The 22,321-nt window shown below is 41.1% G+C and overlaps 2 protein-coding genes across 3 annotated transcripts; both read left to right on the forward strand.

Annotated features, from left to right (window-relative positions):
- The first annotated feature begins 4,972 nt into the window (after nt 1–4,972).
- LOC311272628 (gasdermin-E-like) lies at nt 4,973–13,602 on the forward strand. The gene is made up of 10 exons (XM_084379177.1): nt 4,973–6,144; nt 7,897–8,135; nt 8,930–9,122; nt 9,427–9,598; nt 10,069–10,189; nt 10,598–10,747; nt 11,487–11,608; nt 11,753–11,936; nt 12,030–12,100; nt 12,519–13,602. Exons 2-10 carry the CDS (start codon nt 7,925–7,927, stop codon nt 12,753–12,755), a joined length of 1,461 nt encoding a protein of 486 aa, XP_084235303.1. The 5' UTR covers nt 4,973–6,144; nt 7,897–7,924; the 3' UTR covers nt 12,756–13,602.
- An 870-nt stretch (nt 13,603–14,472) lies between these two features.
- On the forward strand, nt 14,473–19,130 carry nup42 (nucleoporin 42). 2 transcript variants are annotated; one of them, XM_084379179.1, is made up of 7 exons: nt 14,473–14,789; nt 16,136–16,493; nt 16,595–16,683; nt 16,820–16,896; nt 17,189–17,275; nt 17,374–17,476; nt 17,887–19,130. In XM_084379179.1, exons 1-7 carry the CDS (start codon nt 14,579–14,581, stop codon nt 18,402–18,404), a joined length of 1,443 nt encoding a protein of 480 aa, XP_084235305.1. In that variant the 5' UTR covers nt 14,473–14,578; the 3' UTR covers nt 18,405–19,130. The 2 variants fall into 2 exon arrangements, with proteins under 2 accessions (XP_084235305.1, XP_084235304.1); XM_084379178.1 differs by having other exon boundaries at nt 14,477–14,789; nt 17,872–19,130.
- Nucleotides 19,131–22,321: the final 3,191 nt, after the last annotated feature.

The following is a 22,321-nucleotide window of genomic DNA, read 5'->3' on the forward strand; positions in this document are numbered from 1 at the left end:
GAGCTAAATAAGAGCTTGTATTTGCATATTTAAACACCTAAAATATATGATTTAATACTTCTTATTTTTAAAAGAGACACATTTTTATTTGTATTTTAAATGATTTTGTCATACTAGTATTTTGTATTTTATTTTGGTATATCTGATGAGTGAGTATTTGTCATTTGTAATGAGATGTATTTGTGCCCATCTCTGGGTAGTGGCGCATTTAGCTGTTAAGGTCACAAATATTTTTCTCAAGAGTTTGTGAAGACCAGACAGGATACCTAACTATTACATAGGTTCCTTCAAAGAGACTGCATCTTAAAGCGCCATTATGTCCACATTGTGTTTGTGCATCAGGGGACCGTGGACTGTTATCTTAACATCTGAGTGACAACTCCCTGTTGGTCTTTACAAAGTTACTACTTATCACCACTGGCAAGCATGTCACAAACCAAAATGCAATACACCCACCCATGTATTATATCTGTGCACAAACAACACTGACCCCAGAATATGTTGTCCTTTCACATAAAACAGGGTTTCCACCAATTTTAGGAACTCATTTTTAACATTAGGTTTCTGACACCATAGTGTTAACATCTGGCACAGCTGCATTGGCAATACATTTGAATAATGACATTTTGTACAGTTATTCAATGTCCCCAGAGGATAAATCTCAGTAACTTTGGTGACATCATTTAGTGCAGACATACATGATGAATAAGATGAAATTGACTGACATTTTCTTAATTTATTTATTTAATTAACACCCACGCATAGTCAGCACTGCAGTCCATGCTTGAAACTAGCCTGACTAGATTAAATCTGAAGATTATTTTACTATGTTTTCTGACAAATTGTTGCTATAATCAATCAATCAATCAATCAATCAATCAATCAATCAAAATGTATATATAAAGCACATTTAAAAACAACAACAGCTGACCAAAGTGCTGTACAATAAAACTGAAATGGCTAACATAGTAAAAACACAAAGACCAGTTAAGACAGACACAAGGACAGACAGGGGCCATTCTCATACTGAATTAAAAGCCAAAGAATAAAAATGTGTTTTGAGGCAAGATTTAAAAACAGGCAGTGTGGGGGCCAGCCTAACATCTAGAGGCAGCTCGTTCCAGAGTTTGGGGGCCACAGATGCAAAAGCATGATCTCCCCTGTGCTTCAGCTTTGACCTTGGGACAACCACGATCAGCTGGTCGGCGGACCTGAGTGACCTTGATGGGACATAAAGTTATAAAAGGTCAGTAAGGTAGGCTGGAGCTAGCCCATTTAGGGATTTGCAGGCAAACAATAAAATCTTAAAATCAATCCTAAAACGTACAGGGAGCCAGTGAAGAGAGGCCAGTATGGGTGAGATGTACCGCGTGTCACCAGTCACACAGATATTCTCACGGTAGGGACAAAAAAATACAGCAGCCATCTTGTTTTTCTCTCTTTTCTGGCCTCTACTTAAATGTGCACTGTGCAGCTTTGGAAAAGAAATTACCACTTGGAAAAGTGATTATTCTATGACATTATTATTAAAGTAATAATACACAGCCAGAAATACATTTATTAGAAATATTTATTTGATAGCCCTCCATAACTGAATAAACACCACCCAAAAAATAAGAGAGGTGTTTATTTCTAATATGGTTTTACACTGTACTGTTTCAACTGGAATATCTGTTACGTATTAAATGATTTTATTTATTTTTTATTTTTTCATTTTTCATTTTTTATCTCATTGAAATTGTCTGAGGACATAAAAATTCTAAAAAAAAAAAAATAAATTCTAAACATTTGAGAAACAACAACAGAACATCAAAGGAAACGACTTAAAAAGACACAATTTGGCTTTGATCTCTAGTTCCATTCTGCGCATCAGCAGTATATTAACAGCAGAGCTGATACAGATTCATTTCACTTGAAAACCTTTAACAGGTGATCATTGCAGGTCTAGACATATTTCACAAGTGTTTAGACAGTAGTTTTATCTGAGAACTGTTCAACAGGCGATCATTTTGAGACAGACAACAACTCCAGACAGCAAGACAAGATGACACTTGTTCATATAGTTCAGTCAACCTACAACAGCACCAAGGCTCTGATCTCCAACTTTGTCAGCGGGACAGAGAAGAAGGCTCTTGTCAAAGGGGTAGAGGAGCTGAAAACTCAGCTCCAAAGAGCAACAGAACACACTTCCAAGCTCTTTGCCAAACTGGAAGTAGAAAGAAATGAAAACAATAGTGTCTGGGAGCAGATTCTGTATTTGAATAATGAGCTCCATCAAGAGAAAAGCTGCAGAAAGATTAATAGAGACCTTTTACAGAAAGAAAGACTCGAGTGTGACACGCAGCACAAGGTGATTGTCGAGCTTAGCCAACAGCTGGAGGAAATGCAAAGTAAGTTGGATGAACAGATGAAGAAGCAGTGGGATTCTGAGAGACGGATTAACAATCTCACTTCTTCATACACAAAATCATTCAATGAGCTTAACACAGCATACAATGCTATCTGTGAGTCGCACAAGATCCAGCAACAACAGTTGGCTGCACAGAAGAACCCGGATGAGTTGTTGGCGGTTAAGAGAGAGCTCGAGGAGCTAACTGCTTCACACAACGATCTCCAGCAAAGGTATGACACTGACATCAAGGCAGAGAAATGGATGAATGCAACCCTTCAGGAGAAGGTCAATATACATCTGAAGTCTCATGCCAGGACGGTGTCAGAGCACAAGAAGCAGGTCCAGGATATGATTTTGGAGCAGAATGCTTACCATCAGAAAGTTGAGTACGACAAACTGTCTCTTATCATCGACCTGAAGTCTGATAACATTGATCTGAAAATCCAACTTTATGATCAAATCTTAAAAAATGCTGAGCTTGATGCGAAGCTCAAGGCTGAGGAAGAGGCCAATCAGGTCCTCAGAACAGAAAATATCCGACTCATGCAAGAGCTGAAGGACCCAGAACTTGTGGAAGAGGAGTCCCTCCGTGTCTTACAGGAACCAGAACTTGTGGAAGAGGAGTCCCTCCGTGTCTTACAGGAACCAGAACTTGTGGAAGAGGAGTCCCTTCGTGTCTTACAGGAACCAGAACTTGTGGAAGAGGAGTCCCTCCGTGTCTTACAGGAACCAGAACTTGTGGAAGAGGAGTCCCTCCGTGTCTTCCAGGACCAGAACCTGTGGCAGTCGACTTCCTCTGTGTTGCACATGATCAAGAACTTGTGGATGGGACCCTCTGCGCTGCCCATGATCCCGAACACACGGAGGGGATATTTTACGTTGTACAGGAGCCAGAATGTGTGAAAGAGGCTGAAGTCCCTGAGGAGCAGGCTGTTGAGATAAGAAAGTGGCTGTAACAGACCACAGGACCCTTTTTTTTTCAGCGATACTCTTAGCACCCAGGTATACATAGCCGAAAACGCTATGGAGCCCCCAACCATGACCCTTTCCTAAACCTATCCAGAGGGCAACTGAAAACTGAAAACATCATCTTACTTTTGCACTGACTACACATGGTGCACAAAGCCGGACACCTGCTGTGTGACACCATTTAGTGCATATAGACAATCCAAACTTTACTTTCCAGGATGGTGATGTCATGACCTGTCCTACTCTGCCTCTGCTTTGTTGCCTTCATTGGTTGGTTTGGTTAGGTTCAGGCATGGGAAATAAGACTGGGTAGGCTTGGAGTAAGAAAATCAGCATTAGCCAGTCACAGGCAGAGTAGGACAGGTCATGACATCACCATCCTGGGACGGCACCGTGGCTCAGTGGTTAGCACTGCAGCCTCACAGAGAGAGCTCGACCACATGGCTGAGTTCTCTCTGTGTGGAGTTTTCCTCCCTGTGACCATGTGGGTTTCCTCCGAGTGCTTCGGTTTCCCCCACAATCCATTGGATAAATGAAAAAAATAAAATAAAATGAAAATCAATTAAACATTCAAATGTAAAATGTGGTTCCTCCATGCTTGTATCTTACAGTAGTTAGATAAGTTGTCTGTTGGTACCACAACATGATCACTGGTCGTCATTCGTGCTGGTCATTGGTTGCCCAGCGTCAAGATGGCAGGTCTTAACATGAAAACATGATTGCTAGAAAGTGGCTCACTCTGTATTACTAACTCATGAGAAGCCATGAACACTTTACTTTGAGCTGGATGTTCCAGTTACACTCAGGGGTTGAGGAGGTAATATCCATTGACCATGATACTTTGTGTTATTTTAATAATGAATAAATAATAATACTAACAGAAAACACGAGGTGGAACATGCAGAGTATGACGCTGAAACAAGCAATATGTTTTCTTGGGCATTTTCAATAAGCTATTTGTGGTGCAGTGCCTTAACATGATTTTCCAAGAATCCATTATCAATCAGATTCTGAAAAAGAAATAACAGTTTTATTGGTAATTCTTGTCAAAATGTATCAAAGAAGTCTCTTCTAGTCTTTAAAATATATGTGAGATCCAATAGCAAAAATAACAACAGGAGTGTGGAAATCCTACAAGAACAAAACATTCTTTTCATAAAGGAGATGAAAAAGTCTAATAGGATTCTAAAAAAAAAAAAAAAAAAATCCTAAAGAAACCACATCTTCTTACAGAATTTGTGTAGGATTTGTAGAAATGTGTGGCAATCCTAAAGGATTCTATTGGCAAAGTCGTAGATCCTAGGACAAGCAGGGGAAGGGTTATTTTTGACAGCTTGCTTTTTTTTTGGTCCAACTCCAAACAAATAGCATATCACCAGAGTAACCGCTAACTGCTGCTAACTGTAGCTGCTGGTAAGCTCAGTTAACCGTGCAGCTAGCAGTCATATTAGCTGAGTCTGTCCAGACTGGGAGCTCAGAGCACCAGAGTAGTGTTGGTGTTGTTCTCTATAAGTACAATGCGGCGAGTGGCTAGCTGGTTAGCACGCTAACTTAAAAAAACATCCCTGCAACACAAGACGTATACGTCTTGTGTTGCAGGGATGTTTTTTTTTGACAAATCCAAGATATCATGTCTTCACATTGTGTTGATCACTACGTGAAATAACTAAAATTCTTACACATAGCACCTTTAAGTATTGTGAAACTGCTTCTTTGACTTAAGTTCGTCCACCACTGGGCCCTGAGCAAATTTTACAGGAGTCTGAGCCGGCTGTGACTACATGTGTGCAGCTTGGTTTATTCATAGCTCAGGGGGACAGAGGACCATTATCTCTACATCTGAGTGACAACTCCCTGTCAGCCTCTGCAAAGTTACTACTTACTCACTACTGGCAAGCATGTCACGAACCAAAATGCAACACACCCACCCACTTTCATTGTCAATCTGTCCCACCACATAGACTAGTTTGTCCTCTGCCAATAGCACTGACACCGGAAGTGGTTTTCTTCTCACGTAAGGGGCTTTCCACTCATTTTCCACCTAGATGAGGTTTAACACACTTTCAGCATCATGTGCACACCTGGCACTTATGTATGTGAAGGGAATGCACATAGGCTACCGATAATTGTGCTATTTGTGTGATATTTTGATAATTTGTCATCTACAAAGGTACAAGGTACAGAACTTTTTTGTTATTTCTCGGTGGGAAAAAAAAGTTTGAATTCGTTCACTAAACTTCACAGGAAGTGCTCTTAACGAGAAAGGATTTGGTGTAGCTGACAGCAGCGTGTCACAACCAGTTCAGCTAGTTTGAAAACCACTACTGTTATGTAGGCCTGCAGCAGAGCTGAATGAATGAATGAATCAATAAGGCACAATTTTCACTTCGAGTTTAGTGGGAAAAGAAGAAATGGGCAAGTCCGCTCATGTCCTCAAATACACTACACACACACACACACACACAGAGAGAGAGAGAGAGAGAGAGATTCCTGAGTTCATATGATCATAATTAACTCTGCAGTGAGGGTGGGAGGAGGCGGTCTCTATCCTCCTCCGAGAAGAGGACAGCTACAGTCAAACCTTGTCCCACCATTCAGCCACAGCTCTGACTGTACACCGCTGTTATTAGTCCTGTATCAACAGTCTGAGGGAAGCGTCATTGTTAGAGCCAGGGGACCGTTTCTGCCCGCGTTTGGACAACTCGGTCCACTTTTACGCACGGCGGACGCACCGAACGACGCCAAAACCTGAACTTGAAGAGTTTTCCATAAGCTGTTTTAAGGTGAGCTCGTTTACGCTGAGTCAGTCTTGTCTGCTTGAGATACACGTGAGATGAATGCGGTCGGGTTGTTATGATTTTTGCAGTCAGAATACTTTTCTCCGCTGAATTCATCTGATTTTACATTCGTAATCCGAGTCATGCGCCCTTTCGGGCTCATGTTGAGATCACCACGAAGGCACGCACAGCTCCCAGCCACTGCAGCCTGGTTATATTAGTGAAGTGTACTGCCGGGAAATACACACGCGCGCTGGCACACGTGCGAGTGTGTGTGGCTGTGTGTAAGTTGTTTACACGGGGCAGGAATGTTGTGGGGGCGCAAAACCAACTGGGACTGTATATACTCATGCTTTTTATAGGAAATAGTGGTCCATTCTGCTTTTCTTGAAACTTTATTCTATTATGGACTTCAGTTCCAGGTCAAAAGTGACCTTAGAGTGTTTGTTTGAGGTCACGTTATCTTTAGAAGTGGTAAAAGGTGCATTATGTAGTTTTAGGGAAAGACATTTTAATCAGAAGAAAAAGATCTTTATTGTTTTTGTTATGCCCACAACAAACAAAATAAAGAAACTCTCCGTTCCATTTCACGACTGAATAAACTGAAAAAACATACACAATTTCATACCGTTTCACTTTGTTTATATTTGGCGGACCCTGCCACCTTTCTAGCTTCAAACAGTGTTCCGGGGACCTTATTTTCCTCTGAGAACAGCTTGTTTATTCAGTTATGGAAAAAGAATTTGTACTATTACCTCATTAATGGTGCTATTTATAAGAACAGTTGACTCATTCCCAACCTGTCAAAAACTTACTGAAGCTTCGGGGATTGTAGGACGGGTCAGCCACCACCCCAAAGCGTCAGTTATGGGAATGAGAATACAAAAAAATACAAATAGCACCTTTAATATTATAAATAATAAAACTACACAGTGCCCCTTTAAACAAGAAGCTATCATGTCCTCCTCTCTCTCTCTCTCCCTTGTTTCCTTGGTCCACCTCACACTAAACAAAAGAAACATTAAATATTTAGAAACAGCATACTCGAGCTTTTGGAATAGAGTTTAAGGTGAGAGAAAGGTCCCCACTGACGTTAAGACAACTGTTAAATAATTCAGAACAAGTGACTCAACACGCTGAGATGTCACGTCGAGGGGAGTTGACTTATACTGAGAAGGCGTTGGTGTTCTTGATTTTGTTCAGTGGGAAAGATCCAGAGGTCGGTGCTCTCTCCTGTTCTAACATTCATTTCCCCTCACTGGCTCCTCTCGCTGTCCTCCAGCCAACGACGCCTTCTCATGTTTAACTCTAACATTCCCCAAACCAGCAGCCTTTCCTCTATTCTTCCTCCCCTCTCTTCCCTCACAGCACAAATCCCCATCACGCCTCATTACTTTAAATATTCAAGGTATGAAAGCTGAGCCGGCAGAATTAACAAGTCTGGGGTGTGTATGTGTGTTTGAACGCGTTCATTTGTGGTCACACTAATATGTTACCAACATGCAGGGGACTTCCTTTTAGTCTGAGTCATTGCCTACTGTTGCAGGGCTCGACAAGTCATGATAGTCACAATCACCCACTCGGGGTTTGCTCAGCTTTGCTGGGACTTCTCAAACTCGGGTAAACTTTGTCGAGAGGGGAGAACTGGGGAGAATACCAACTGGAAATTACCCTCGTGGTTTGAATAAGAGCATTTCTCTTCTATGCTCTTCCAAAATGAGGTCAAATTAAGGCCTTAAGCATCTCTCTCTGTTCCAGCTGTCTGCAGTCCTCGTCTGCTGAGGCCATGTTTTCCAAAGCCACTGCCAACTTCCTACGTCAGATTGACACCGAGGGAAGTCTCATCCACGTTTCCAGAATAAATGACTCACACAAGCTGGTTCCCATGGCGCTGGTCGTGAAACGCAACTGCGTCTGGTTCTGGCAGAAACCCAAGTACCAACCGACAGATTTCACCCTCAGCGACTTGTTGCAGGGTGACAAGGTGCTCACTCCGGGTATGTAGTTGTGGACATGCAGACCGTTCAAACCATGCAAAGGCATAGAAATTGCTCAAGTTATGTGATTGTGATATTTTATTTCCATGCGCGTGAGCTTTTTGTGTGACAAACGGTTTCACATTGCATGAAGCGGTTCAATTCAAATGAGCTTGACTAGCATGAAAATGAGAGGTTTACATTGCTAAAGTGGCTAAATTTGCTATAATAGAAAATGTGGAATAGAAATACATAAACAGTATGTAGCTAAGTAAAAAAACAAAAAACAAATACAACCTTGATTCCAAAAATGTTGGGACGCTCCCATGCAGCTGGATGTGTCATATTATATTAGTCTTACACACAGTATGGTGCAATTTCTATCCTTAGACATGTTGCTTCAGTATTTATATGCAGAAAATACTGGGTAATGGGTTGTCATCGACTAGTTTTGCGAACGATGGCTAACCTAGCTAGAAATGGTATTCCAACTTGTTGTGCTGGAACACGGTCAACTCAACTCTATCCCCAGCTCTGACTTGACAACGCACCTTTTGTACTGTATCCAAATGAACATAGTTTCCAAAAAGAAACGCATATGCAAATCATTGCATTCTGTTTTTTTTTTCCATACATTGTCCCAACTTTTTTGGAATTAGGCTTGAAAGAAATACAAATACATATATGACAATAGTGATACAATAACAACACAAATAAATACATACGTTTATAAGTTTCATCCATACATGTCAAACAAGTAAATAATATATATTTATATAATAAATAATATATGCTTACACCACATGTCTTTTCAGGAGTGTCTGAGACAGATTTTGTGACTTATGAGGGGACGTATGGGGACTTACTCTCTGGGAAGCTGGACACCGAGGCTGGCTCTGTAAACCTAACACTGGAGGGGCGGGGCTCCTCCAAGCTCCAATCATGTTTTGGCAAGCTGAAAAAAGAGGAACTTGATGTGAAGAAGCTGCTACGTGACTCCAGTGACAGGTACTGAATAGTTCCTTTTTGTACTGTTTGCACATAGTCAGCAGAGGGTGACAGGCTGATGACTTCATTATTAATGAGATGAGCACTATAAATGTATTTAGACGTCAGACAAGACGCATTAAGAGACTTAATCACCACCATCAATAGTGTCATCTTACTATGTTTCTCGTGATCTGTTCCTTATCTCAGTCATTTCATCTGAATGCAGTCATCACTGTTAATGACTGACACATAAGATTAACTAAATGCTACACATGCACTGCATTGCTGTTGTAGATTAAAAACCGGCATCTCTTTGCATCAGGCAGGTGGACATGCAGCACAGGCTGGTGAAGCAGATGCAGAAGCGAGCTGAGTTGCTGGCAGTGGTGAAGGACAGGATCTTCACCACCAGCTCGTGCAACGTCACCCAGAAGAAAAAGGAGCAGTGTAGCTTCGGGGGCATGATCGGGCTAATGCTGGGGAGCTCTGCGAAGGTGGGTGTAGGGGGGCTCGAGTGCGCGTGATCCGTTTCAGTGTGATGACCATTTCTGGTAAAATCAATAAATATTGTGTGTGTGTGTGTGTGTAGCCTCACCCTGCCCTCAGTCAAACAGACACACAGACTGGCAGCTCTTCGTGACAGACCTAGAGCAGAGGAGAGAGACGGAGACTGCGATGTGGGATTATGTCGATACAGATGCAGCCACACATTTCTATGAGTCCTAAGTGATGATTTAAAGGGATTATGTTTGTATGAGACTTTACTGTTATTTTTATTTGGGGGAAATCCAGCTTTAACATTAGTGTCATATTCTGGGGAAAGATTCAATGTCTGTCAGTTGTTCCATAAAATTGTTTCTCATTTAAAGTCTCTTTCAGCAGCACAATTATCAGCTCGCCCATCCAGAAATATTTTAATTCATCAGGTCCAAAAAACGCTTTGTGTCTGTACGTGTATTCTCAGGTGTGCGTGAAGGAAAGCAACAACATTGAGGCGAACAGCAATGTTTCCTTGGAGATCCCTTCTGGTACGGTCATTGCATACAGCATCCTGGAACTGGAGATTAAAAAGAATGGACAGTTTGGTGAGTGTGTTTGAGGACGGGTTTGTGTCTTTGTGTGTGTATGTTGGTAAAGAAATGTCCGGAGCGTTAATCCCAGTGTCACTTCTCCTTTCTGCGTTTTTCTCACTGACTAGAAATACTATCAAGCGCCAGAAACAATGCCACAGGTTCAGCTTTGCATCTCAAATATTGTGCATGAAAAATTGATCAAATTGCCGATAAACATTAGTATAAAAGAGAGAAGTAAAACAAGACTGTTAGGCGAACATCCTCAACTTATAGTAAAACCAATTCATTAATTTGACAACTCACAGGCTGTTGTTTAAGGATGTGGTTTCGTTTTGTATTTACTATAAGCTTGTGCACCTTAGTTGTTTACTATACCTTCCTCCTCTGTGTGTTCATCCATGATGTTGTGTGCATTTTCAGATATATGCCTACAACCTGGCACAATAGGAGGCTTTGAGTCAGACTCAACTATGCTATCCACGCCATCCCACGATTCCTTGGATATGATGGACGGCAAGTGCAATGGGAAGAAGAGTCCAGAGACCGTATTTCCCAGTGCGGTGCAAAATGGTGCGCTCCCATTCATTTGTATATTTGGCCAGTTACTCATTAATGGGATATAACATATCTGACTGTTTAACTGTTTTTTTATTACATCATTTGTATTTTCGTTTACAAGGAAGTAAAAGTCAACCATAAAACAATGGAACTGAAATTGGTTCCCTTTTCTTTCAGACACAAACAGCATTGTGAATTAATTGACTCGTTGTTTCAACAGCTTCACAAGTTATTTTTTCTAAAATATTAGCTGACCAGCAGTGGTGAGGAAGTGCAACCCTTATGTACAATTTTGAGGAACTATTACTTTAGATGAGTTTTTCCATTTTCCCCCTACTTTATGTCCATCAGAGGCAGAATATTGTACATTTTACTTCACTACATTTATTTGAAAACTTTAGTTTCAAGTCACTTTGCAAATTCAGATTAATAATAAAATATAATCAACAAATAAATTATGATGATGATGATGATGATGATGATGTACAGTATTATTAAAGGTTGCAGTAACATAAAGCTTGATGGATCCTGGGTGGGCAAATTTACAAGCTACCTGGCAGTATATAAAATAAAATTAAAATCTGCAATAATACAGTAAAAATACACTTGTGACATATATCATAGAGGAAAGACACTCAATAGGGTGTCTGGGACCACTATAGGGCTTTTAGGCTGCCATCGACTATGAAAAACGAACTAAAGAGACGCCTATATGTTCAGGACTTCAGGAGTATCTCTCGGTCTCTTACAGGATCACAGGAGATGGACCTTTCTCCTCTGGCCGAGCTCTCCCAGCCAACTCGACATGCCTTATTCAAGGAGCTCCAAGACGCTCTGGAGGACAGAACTGCTCTGTCATATCTGCAGTGTCTGGTGAGTGACATGACCCCAACACCCATACATGGACACAGTCACCGATAAACACAGTTTATTTCTTTTAAAGACAGTATACTGGGGCAAAAATCAATTGTTTTGACTGTTTTCATTTTCCTTCCTCCCTGTACCTCTCACTGTCAGCTGGAGGACATGTGTTGTGGCGAAACGTTGGATACGGTCGGGCAAGAGGAGTTGTCAGAGAGTCAGAGTAAATTAGTGATAGCTATAGTGAACCAGCTCTGCATCAACAGTCCCGCTGAGGACAGCCTGTGTGCCATTCCTGCCCACCTCAATGCAGCTCACCTGTTGGTCAGTGCCATGGAAGGTGAGGTTGAACGACAGAAACAGTGTTCAGAGCAAAACAAGAAATACCTTTCCCACAGTTTGATCATTTTGTGTGTTTAATTGTTTTTTGCAGCGTTGCCTGATGAAACTCTGAGCTTCTTGAGTGAGAGCTGTCCTGATTTTCTGGAGGCCTTCGACACACTGGTTCGTTTACTTGTTTTACTGCACATTTTCACACTGTTGAATGTTACACAAGAATTGAAATGTTATTATTGTGACTTATTCATTTGACTCAATCAGTGCAAAAACTGTTAAAAAAATATTAATACAGTACAAATTGATACTACTTTTGTGTCTACACACTTAATATGAGGCTACAACCAGCAGCCGATTGGCTTAGCTTAGCATTAAGGGGGAAAAAGATCTAGAGCTCACTTATTGACCAAAATATATGTAGTTTGTTTAATTTGTACAAAAAACAACATCTTTTGTAACTTTCTCGAAGCCACAACGACAGACAAGTCAGCTATTTCCATTTATCCATTTATTTTCCGATTTAAACCTTTATACAGAGACTTTGCAATGAAGACCTATTCATCAACCTATCCATCTATCTCACCAGGTGTGCGGGCTTAAAGAGAGCAGCGAGCCTTACTCCATCCAGTGTCCTGCGGTCCTGCTGCAGGACAGCCAGGCCTTCCAACTGGCAGAACAGCTGCTCGCCCCCACCGACGTGATGCTGAGGAGAGACAGCGACAGGCTGTGGATAAAGACAGGATGTACCAAAGAAGTTCACCCATTGGTCCTCCGTCTCAGCATACATGGTTTGTCCTTACTGAGCAAAGGGCTAAAGAAGTAGTAATGTCTACATGTGCACTATTTCTTTTTCATGGATTATAGTCCATTTCTTTCTTTATTGTCAAGCTTATTTGAACTAAGCTAAGTGCTATTATCATTTATTTTTTCATATCATTTGTTACAACATTGGATGTCTCTACATATGTTTTCCTACAGATATTTTATTACTCAGCAAGCACTTCATATTTTTGTAAAAAAAAATATATATATAAATAATATAATATGATATAAATATATATTTTATGTGATGAATTATACTTTGGTACAACCCTGAGGTCACCAGATTAGCTCTAGAAATGTTTACAGATTTGAATTTTTTTAATTAACAACAAATATCAGATTTGATGCTTGCCTGTGACAAAGTTGACAACATTTATACATGTGCTGAGAGCTGCTGCATGCCTCTTCTTGCCAGGATGTGCATTGTATTGCTGCTACTGTTCTTAATCAAGAATGCCTTATTTATCAAGAAAACTATAATATATAACACTTGTCATGCTATATAATGTCAAACTACAGTATTGATGTTTTGATATTTAGATTATGTGTATTTTTACATGATCTATACAGTTTTATGAAGCTTTTCCATGGCCTTACAGGCACTTTCCGTTAACTGTCACTTAATGTTCTAATTTATTGTCCATAAGAAACATTTTGCTTTATATCTTAGTATTGCATTTTGGAAAAAACAATTGCTTTTAAGTCTGTTTCATTTCTTCTGTCAATTTATATAATTTTGTCAATTGAAGTAAGAAATTAGATGATTTCTTGGAAATCTTGAAGGAAAAATGTTTGCTTTGTACTCTTCTTTGAATAACTGTAAACAATTAAACTTCCATTAAATACTATTTTATTGAAAATCTTTGCTCATTCTTTTTATATTTCCCTGACTAAGATCCAACAGCCTTTGTCTGATGTTGTCAACATATTCATTGTCATGCATGTATGACTCTCGAAAAGGGTTAATCTTGACAAGTCTGAGACAGTTTAAGTCAAAGTTTTATATAAACACTGTAAAAGACATACCGTCCTCACCTCTGTGCAAGGGTGTGTGTGCTTTTTGCTCTTGTACACCCGCACAGGTTTTCACATGTCAGTACAGTGTGTGCGTGTGTGTGTTCACAGGCCATGAAAGATTTTCATCTCTGAAAATGTTTGCTCACCTGTTGGCAGGGTGGGGCAAGCTTAACTGTTGCGTATTTGTCATATGATTAATAATACTCAAGAAAGATGTGTTTAATCAAATCACAACAAAGTAATGAACACATTGGAAACCTAGGGTAGTCATAATGAAGTGTCTGGGAATATTTGCCCCAGGGCCCACTAACAGGATAGTCCAGCCATGCTACCAAAGTGTATCTTCACTACTAAATTGGCCTCAGGAAACTTCCAGCATTGTACAGCCCAATTTAAGAAGTCTGATCAAGCAGAATAATTGCAAACACCTGTGTGTGTGGGTGTGCAGGGCCTATAATTAAGCTCAAAGCACATGCTAACAATGCCTGGTAGCTGAGCACTTTCTGACATTCAAAAAAATATTAGTGAGTGAGCTTGTAAAACAGATAATTCGTCTTCAAGTAAACATTTCGATATATTTAGCAGTGTATGATTAAACGTAAACCCTGTCCAACCAGATGGGACTTTGACATGCCACAAGCTAACTGGGCTGCCACGTGAGGTCGCTGTTGTCGCTGGTAGGCAAGCCTAGTAACCGGTGACGTAAATCTCCTGCGACACGAACTCGAGCGAGCTTCCTCCTGTGGTCGCATGAAAACACTGCCGAGCGGGAGTCAGAGAGGAAACGTTGCGTAGCACCGCGTAGACATGCCGGTGTGTAATTTCTTTCTTCAGGGCCGGTGTCGTTACGGCGACAAGTGCTGGAACGAGCACCCGAGGGGAGGAAACAGAGGAGGTGGAGGAGGAGGAGGAGGAGGTGGCGGCGGTGGCGGTGGTGGAGGCTACAACAACAGCTACAACAACAACTACAACAATCGCTCTTCTCAGCAGCAGCAGCAGCCTAGAGGAGGAGGTGGAGGTACCGTCAAACAGAAATAAACTTAACATAGCTCCTAAAATCCCCAAAGTCAATTCAGTCTGTAACAATAGGCAGGTAGGTCTCCTGCGTTAACTAGCTAACCTTACACTAACTAACAGGCAGAATTGTGGTGGTAACGTTAGCTAGCATTTATTTGAATATAAACTCAACTAACCTGTAACAACAGACAAAACAGTAGAAGCGTCAGGTAGTACTTTTCAATGGGAAACTAAAATCCACCATTATAACTGTCAGAAAGGTAGGGTTTATCTATATGAATATAGACTGTTTTTTTATTTAACCATGTAAGAGCCTCGTTGAGATTAAAATGTCTTTCAAAAGTGACCTGGTCGAAAGGGCAGCAACAACAATGAACACACTACAAACAGACATACAAGTGCACACTGATGATGCATACACAAGTACATCTCAGTGCAAATTTAAGAGCAATCACATTGATCAAGAGTACTATTTTCATGGTCTTTCAAAATTGTCTTTATTTTAACATTTACCCCTAAAAATTAAAATTCAGTCATTGCCTCCTCACCCACACGCGGACAAAAGTGAAGTTTCTTAGTCCACAAAACATTTCTGGAGAGTCACAGCAAAACAGCGTTATAGCATTTTCATGAAAAAATTAAGTAGTTGGGGACTCGTTTTAAAATGTCCATACAGCTTGTCCAGTGTAGACCTTATGTACCTTATGTAGAAATGTTTTGTGAACTATGAATCTTCACCGTACTTTCCATCTGCATGGGGGTGAGCAGATAATGACAGGGGGCTTACCCTTTAACATAAGGGTTAGGAATTAACTCACTTCTAGGTTCTTTTGTGGGTTTAACGTTAAGTTAAATGTCTTGTCTGACAACTGGAGCACTTTTAGCCCTGCTGTTACGAAATAAATTAAAGAAAGGGGGTGCAGAAAACGCTGTCAGGAAACTACGGTAAACAAATGTTATAGGCCAGCAAAACACAATGTGAAAGGAAAACGATAAAGTAGAAGAAAACCGTGTTTGCTTCATATAATGGTAGCACTACACTTTGAGGGACTAGTTTAAGACAAGTCAGATTTATTTATACAAGCCAAAATCATACATTTTTCTGAAAGGCCTTTGTCAATTGTACAACATATGGTATTCATCGAAGTTCTGATAAGGTGACACTAGTTACACTAAATTAGTTATTGGGCTAAAAGCTGTTATAGGTGTTGTACATACAGAGTAGATTATAGAAGTGGCTGTATTACAATAACAATGTGGGCATAGTATAATGATTGTAATTGTCAAGCACCAACCCTTTTTGTTCTCAACACTGACTGGTATTTGTGTGCATGTTGTATGTTTTAGGGTTTGGAAACAGAGTTTGGGTGAATCCCTCTCAGCAAAAAGGAGCCTACATCCAGCCTTCATCCTTCTCGTCTCATGGAAGTGATGACTGGGGTCGAGGTGGTGGAGGAGGAGGAGGTGGAGGGAATGACTGGGGACGAGGAGGAGGAGGAGGAGGTGGAGGTGGAGGTGGAGGTGGAGGGAATGACTGGGGCCGTGGAGGAGGTGGAGGAAGAAGAGATAACGTGAAGTCCTCCGAATTCAGTTTCTCCAGTCAAAACAGATTTTCACAGCTTAATTCTCCAAGCACCTTTGACAGGGGTGGAAGAGGAGGAGGACATCAGGGGCCAGCTGGTGATGAAGATGATGACAAAAAACTGTGAGTCTGCCATTTTGTTTTGTTTTGTTTTTTGTGCAGCATTAAAATGAATGTTGTCATTAGGACTTAGTTCATGTGATGTCTGTCTCATGGTCACACAGGGAGATAATTCAGATGGACATGGACATATGGGAGAGTTCAGGGCAGTGGGGCTTCTCCTGTTATTCTAACTCCAAGACATCTTTATCTGGTCTGTATCAAATACGCATTTAATAACATGATTTTTGTTGTTATTTGTTGTCACATCAAGAGATGTACATGTCTTATGTATTATACCGATCACCACGACACTAACCTTGAGCATGTTTGGTATTTCTTGTCTCCAGGTTTCACTGAGCTCTCTCCAGAAGAGCTCAGGCTGGAGTATTACAAGACTAAAGCTTCAGGAGATCTGCAGGGCTATGTAAGTGCAGTGTCGCTCATGTATGTCGTTTCTAACGTTTGTCTTCAGGCCGATAAGAAAGTAGAAGACTTAGGAAAATCATTTCCTTACCCTGTAACACATGTTCCCCATGTGGATCCTGTGATGCAGGATGACGATCACCAAAACTGTCCAGTTGTTTGTTTTTAAAAAGTCTGTGTGAACAGGAGCCAGTCACATGATGTTGAATTAGTCTGTGTTGTTTGTTAAGATGTTTAAAATATTGAATTTTATAAAGAGTATGAATAAGAAAACTCCTGTTTCATGTGTTCAGATTAATGGTATCAATCAGTTGCTCAACCAGTGGAGAACCAGAATCCAGGAACTGAAACTTATGAACCCATCGACTCGCACAGCTGTGGTAAGACACACAAATATGGTATCACTGCCTCCATTTATTTTTATGGAGGACTTTTTGTAAATACAGTGAACGTGGTATGATAATTATTTTCCTTGCAGCTTGCAGAGTTAAACAACCCGGCACCTCAGGCATCTTCAGGTGGCTTTGGTTCAACGACAGAGGCTGGATTTGGATCCTCTACATCCAGCTTTGGAAGCAAAGGTGAACATTAAGTATTACTTAATCCTAACAGTAGGGCAGTAAAGCAGTAGTTCAGCACTTTGAGATTAAAATTAATGTGCTTATTAAGGTGTTCTGTTTGAATGGATGTTGGTACTTTTGGACAGAGCCGTGCTAGCTGTTTACCCATTTCCAGTCTTTGTGCTACGCTCAGCTAACTGGATGTACTATTGCTTTGAAGAATCCCTCATCTCTCTTGAATACAGTGCTGTAGCAGATGGTTTTACAACACGTAGTGTCATGGACATGAATCCATCTGAATTTAAGTTTGTGGATTTATATAACAAATCATTTATAATTAGCTTGTCTTTCCTGAATAAACTGATCCATTGAGCCATTGCTTGTGTGATCACTCACAATCTTTTTGCCTTTTATAGGCTTTGGGGCTCCAGCACCAGCACCAGCACCAGCCCAAGCCAGCTCTTTCAGCTTTGCTTCTGCAAGTGGTGGATTTGGTTCCTCAGCGGCACCATCATCCACAACAGGTTTTGGCAGTGCCTCAGCAGCTCCTACACAACCTCCCTCTGGGTTTGGTTCCCCCGCGGCATCTTCTTTCTCCTTCAGTGCTCCGACCTCCAGCACGCCAGCAGCCCCTTCTGGATTTGGCTCCGCCTCAGGGTTCAGTTTCTCCTCGACAGCAAACACCGGAGGAGGATTCGGGAGCGGCTTCGGGGCAACAGCACCTGCTCCAGCTGGAAGCGGCAGTATTTTTGGACAGACGAGTGGTGGGTTTGGGACAGCCGCTGCTCCGACTGCAGCAGGAGCGGTGTCAGCCGGTGGAGCATCGGACAGTCTGTTTTCAACTGAGGACAAACTTACTCCAGATGAACTAAATCAGTTCAAGGCTAAGAGGTTCACTCTAGGCCAGATCCCTCTAAAGCCTCCCCCAGCAGACATGCTGGTGGTATAATGCTGTAACGTTGTCAAGATTTTTTAAATAGAGATAATTTATAAAAAGTACAGATTTTCTTTTGACTAGACTTTGATTAGATACTTCAGATCGATTTAGCACAGACATTTGCCTTGGTTACAACGATTTTAGTGTATGGGCAAAGTATGTTTAATGTACACCTACACAATACACACCACATATTATAGATTGTGTCTTCTCTCATATAAAGTGCCATTTTTGAAATGATCGAATGTCTTGCAGGTTGGATTGTGCGTAATAAATTTTTTGCAATTTAACTTCTTCCAGTTTGTTGACATAAACTAATCATTTGATCAGCAGTTTCTGATGCAAACAATCTATATTATCAGTAGAACCTAAAACAAAAGATGCCTTCAACCTGGTAGAAAACTTTTACCTGCACAAAACCTCTGCAACAATTCAGACATAAAGTCATTTTACCTGAATGTATTTCACTGAATACTCAAAGGGATGGTAATTGAATTTCCTCAGATCAACTGAGCTGCATTTATAAAGGTTGTAATTGCACAACTCATCCTGGAGAGGGTGTCGGAATACAAGCCAACATTTTATTGAAACATACTCAGCAAGTGTAAATGGGTATTTATATCTTTGGACTAACTTTAGGAAGAAGAGGTAGTTTGTTATTCTATTGCTATTCTCCTCTGTTTTCTCAGAATGTAATGTGACATCATTGAAACAAATAAAGCCAGGTATCCAAATCCATCCATTAACACCAGCTTGCAGGCCCACTAAAGAGAGGAAAGTGTGGTAGTGCACAGATGACAATGAGTGAGTAAGCTATTCAATACGTATTCATTAGATGTTGAGCACCCGGTGGGACCACAAGAAGAGGAATACAGTGACAAAGAGACAGCAATAAGCTATTCTGCTGCTGTAGGACTCACGGCTCTGCTGACTGGAGCATATTTTCAGCTGACGGGGAGTTTGTGATAACGGCAAGGGGTAAAGCTGAGCTGGAGCTGCCTCTAGTGTGTGTCTTAGTGTGAGATTGTGTGTGTGAAATCATCCCAAGTCAATATATCATGGCCTGGTCGAAGGCACTGTACATATAACTAATACAGTTTAATAAGAACTGTGCCAGCCAATCATAGTCATGCTGTGTGGATGCTGCCTGACACCACGGAGTTACAGAGCCTACTGTGAGATTTGCAGCATTCACCAGGCCTGGAGATACGACTCCTTACAGCCTCAACATCCCCATCAAGACGGGAAACAGAGGAGACCCAGCTAGAAGTGCATCTGCAGGAGGAGCGGACACAAGCCACGGAGGAGGACTTATCTGCAAGAACACCGACACCAACAGAGCCTGAAGAGAAACCAAAGAAGAAGAACACGTTGATCTGTTGGCTTGCTAAACTAAAATGAAATGATGAAAATCACACAATTCAAATTAAAGTACAACATTATCAACTCTATTTTCTCAATCATCAAAATGAAACATTCCAATTCTGCAGAAAGTTTAATATTATTGAATTGTGTATTATTGGATTGTTAATAGTGGGGTGTTATTGTGAGAGAAGCATTCTACCCTTGTAGCTGATCTCGGATTAAAAGTACAATATTTATATAATATACTTAGATGTAATGAATGACATTAAAAGGTGTTAGGGTTAGGGTTACTTACTTACTACAAGTACCTCAAAAGAGTAAATATACTTTACTTTTCTTATTAGTGGATTGACAGAAAGTCAACGGGCAACGACTGAGACTACTACTTTAAGAAGAATTTGAATCTGTTTTTTAATAATTTTGGATTGTTGGTCATTTTGGGCTCAGGGTAATTGTGACGGCATGTCTTATGCATTTAGTATTTTTTCTTTTCCTTCTCTTCAGTGTTGTACAGCTTCTCGTGCATGTAAAAGATCTTGAAAGTTGAAAAGATCAAAGTCTGCACCAATGGAAGCTCTTCTCTCTCAGATAACACCGCTCCTGAAACGCCTTGTCAGTAGCCTTTAATTCTCACTACGTCACCATGTCAGACATTTGCATAATTAATTTGGCACCAAAGAATTGATTTAGCATAACTGATCTGTTGTTGTTAGCGGTGCTGGCTCGGGCGTGTGTGAGCTGACCAATCAGAGCAGGCTGGCTTAGAGAGACAGGATCTTAAACAGAGGGAAGAGGGGGAAACTTATTCTATCAGTTACACAAAATAAAATTGTGAAACCAAAAATGTGAATAATATGTCTTCTTTAATGATTTTATACTTGCATTTATACATACAAAATGCAGGACTTTAATTGTATCGTTATTAGTACGTTCACTCGTGTAAAGGCTCTGAATATACGACTGACTGCCAGCAACAGGATGCAACAGAGTAATCTCCTCTCCGACTTCTCAGTCTGTCAGCAGTAACCTCCCATCCACCCCCTGCTAGCAGATAATACATAAATAATTCAACAGATTAATGAACGATTGAAAAAGAGACTGTCTCATGAAAAGGCTCTTGCACGCTCCTTTCACTGAAACTTGTGCAAATTGCCATCCTGTGACTCTTAAACACATCTAACTGAGAAACATGAGCATTTGTGCGTCCTTGTTTCCCCAACAGCAAATAAGCAGATTTAATCACTCGCTGCTGCTGTGGCATCAAATTGCCAGCCTGCCTGTGTTTATGTAATGTATGCATGAGCTGCTCAGAGTGGGATCAAGGCGATATTAAAGATGAGGGATGAGCCTGTGTACACACACCGCCCCACTCAGAATGTTTTTTATTGGTGGCAATTAATCACTCTGGAGTACATTAAGACCTATATAAGGTTATGGTGCAAGATGCAATTATATTATAATAAAGAAATTATTAAATTCTACGCATCCGACCTGTTGTGTTCAATAGCGAGGGATATCATTTATGAATGCAGTCATTTCCTCGTCCTTCCCTCATGGGGATTGCTCAGTATTCCCAAGGGGGAGCTTGGATTTTGAGGGACACACACACACACATAAACACACCTATCATGTACTGTACACACACTCCCCCTCCTCCTGCTTTAATCCCCAACCTCCTGTGAAATTACACAAACCCAATCACATGACCACGATGTGTACTGTGATTCAATCGACTGTGACCTGACTCCAGCAGCATGGAGCGGACATACGTAGTATATAGTGCTCTGTTATATTTGACACACTTTTCCATTGGGGCACTGGGGTTATCTATCTTGCTAATTCCCTGTTTAGCCATACACTGCAGCCGTGTATGTATGTCAGAGCTCTAAACCGATCAATCCTTTGAATTATGACTTTCTAGCCTGCGGCTACTGCAATCCCTCCTCCCTGGCTGCCTTCTCCAGACTTTAATGACACACGCTACTTAAAATGCACATAGTATTCATTGCTATTACACTGCGATTGTGGTCACTACACCGCCTGATGACAGCAACAGATGCTCTTGAATCCCCGCTCAGTACAGAATGCCAATGAGCTGATTCGGATTCAGCGCTGGTATTAATGTTTGATGGGGTCTGATTCCAGTCGACCCTCCTTACTGTTGCAGCACAGAACAAGAATTGATTGTGTTGTGCCACAGCGGTTCGCCTATGGGAAGCAGGGCATTGATCCAAGGCCGGTGATTTATGCCTATTTGAGTGGCTTGCTGCATGGCTGACTGAGTGGCACATATTTCACCTGCAAGGTTCTGGACCTGGGTTTCTGTGCTGCAGATGTTTATGGGTTCATATCAGGATACCTTCCGCTCACAGACAGTAATAACGCACTGTGTGAGTAAACACTGTCAGTGCAGAGGATATATGGGCTGAGTTTGAGACCAGAGTGGGTGAGGATCATTTGAAGCGCAGTGGCATGAAGAGGCCGAGCAGAAAATTACACTAGATTGCATTCATTAGATTCATTTCATCTGTGCGTGCAGACGGTGCTGCCTCAGCCGAGAGAAC

The sequence above is a fragment of the Pagrus pagrus genome (genome assembly GCF_965226575.1).
Source record: "Pagrus pagrus genome assembly, chromosome: 17".
In the NCBI taxonomy this organism is placed as follows: Eukaryota; Metazoa; Chordata; class Actinopteri; order Spariformes; family Sparidae; genus Pagrus; species Pagrus pagrus.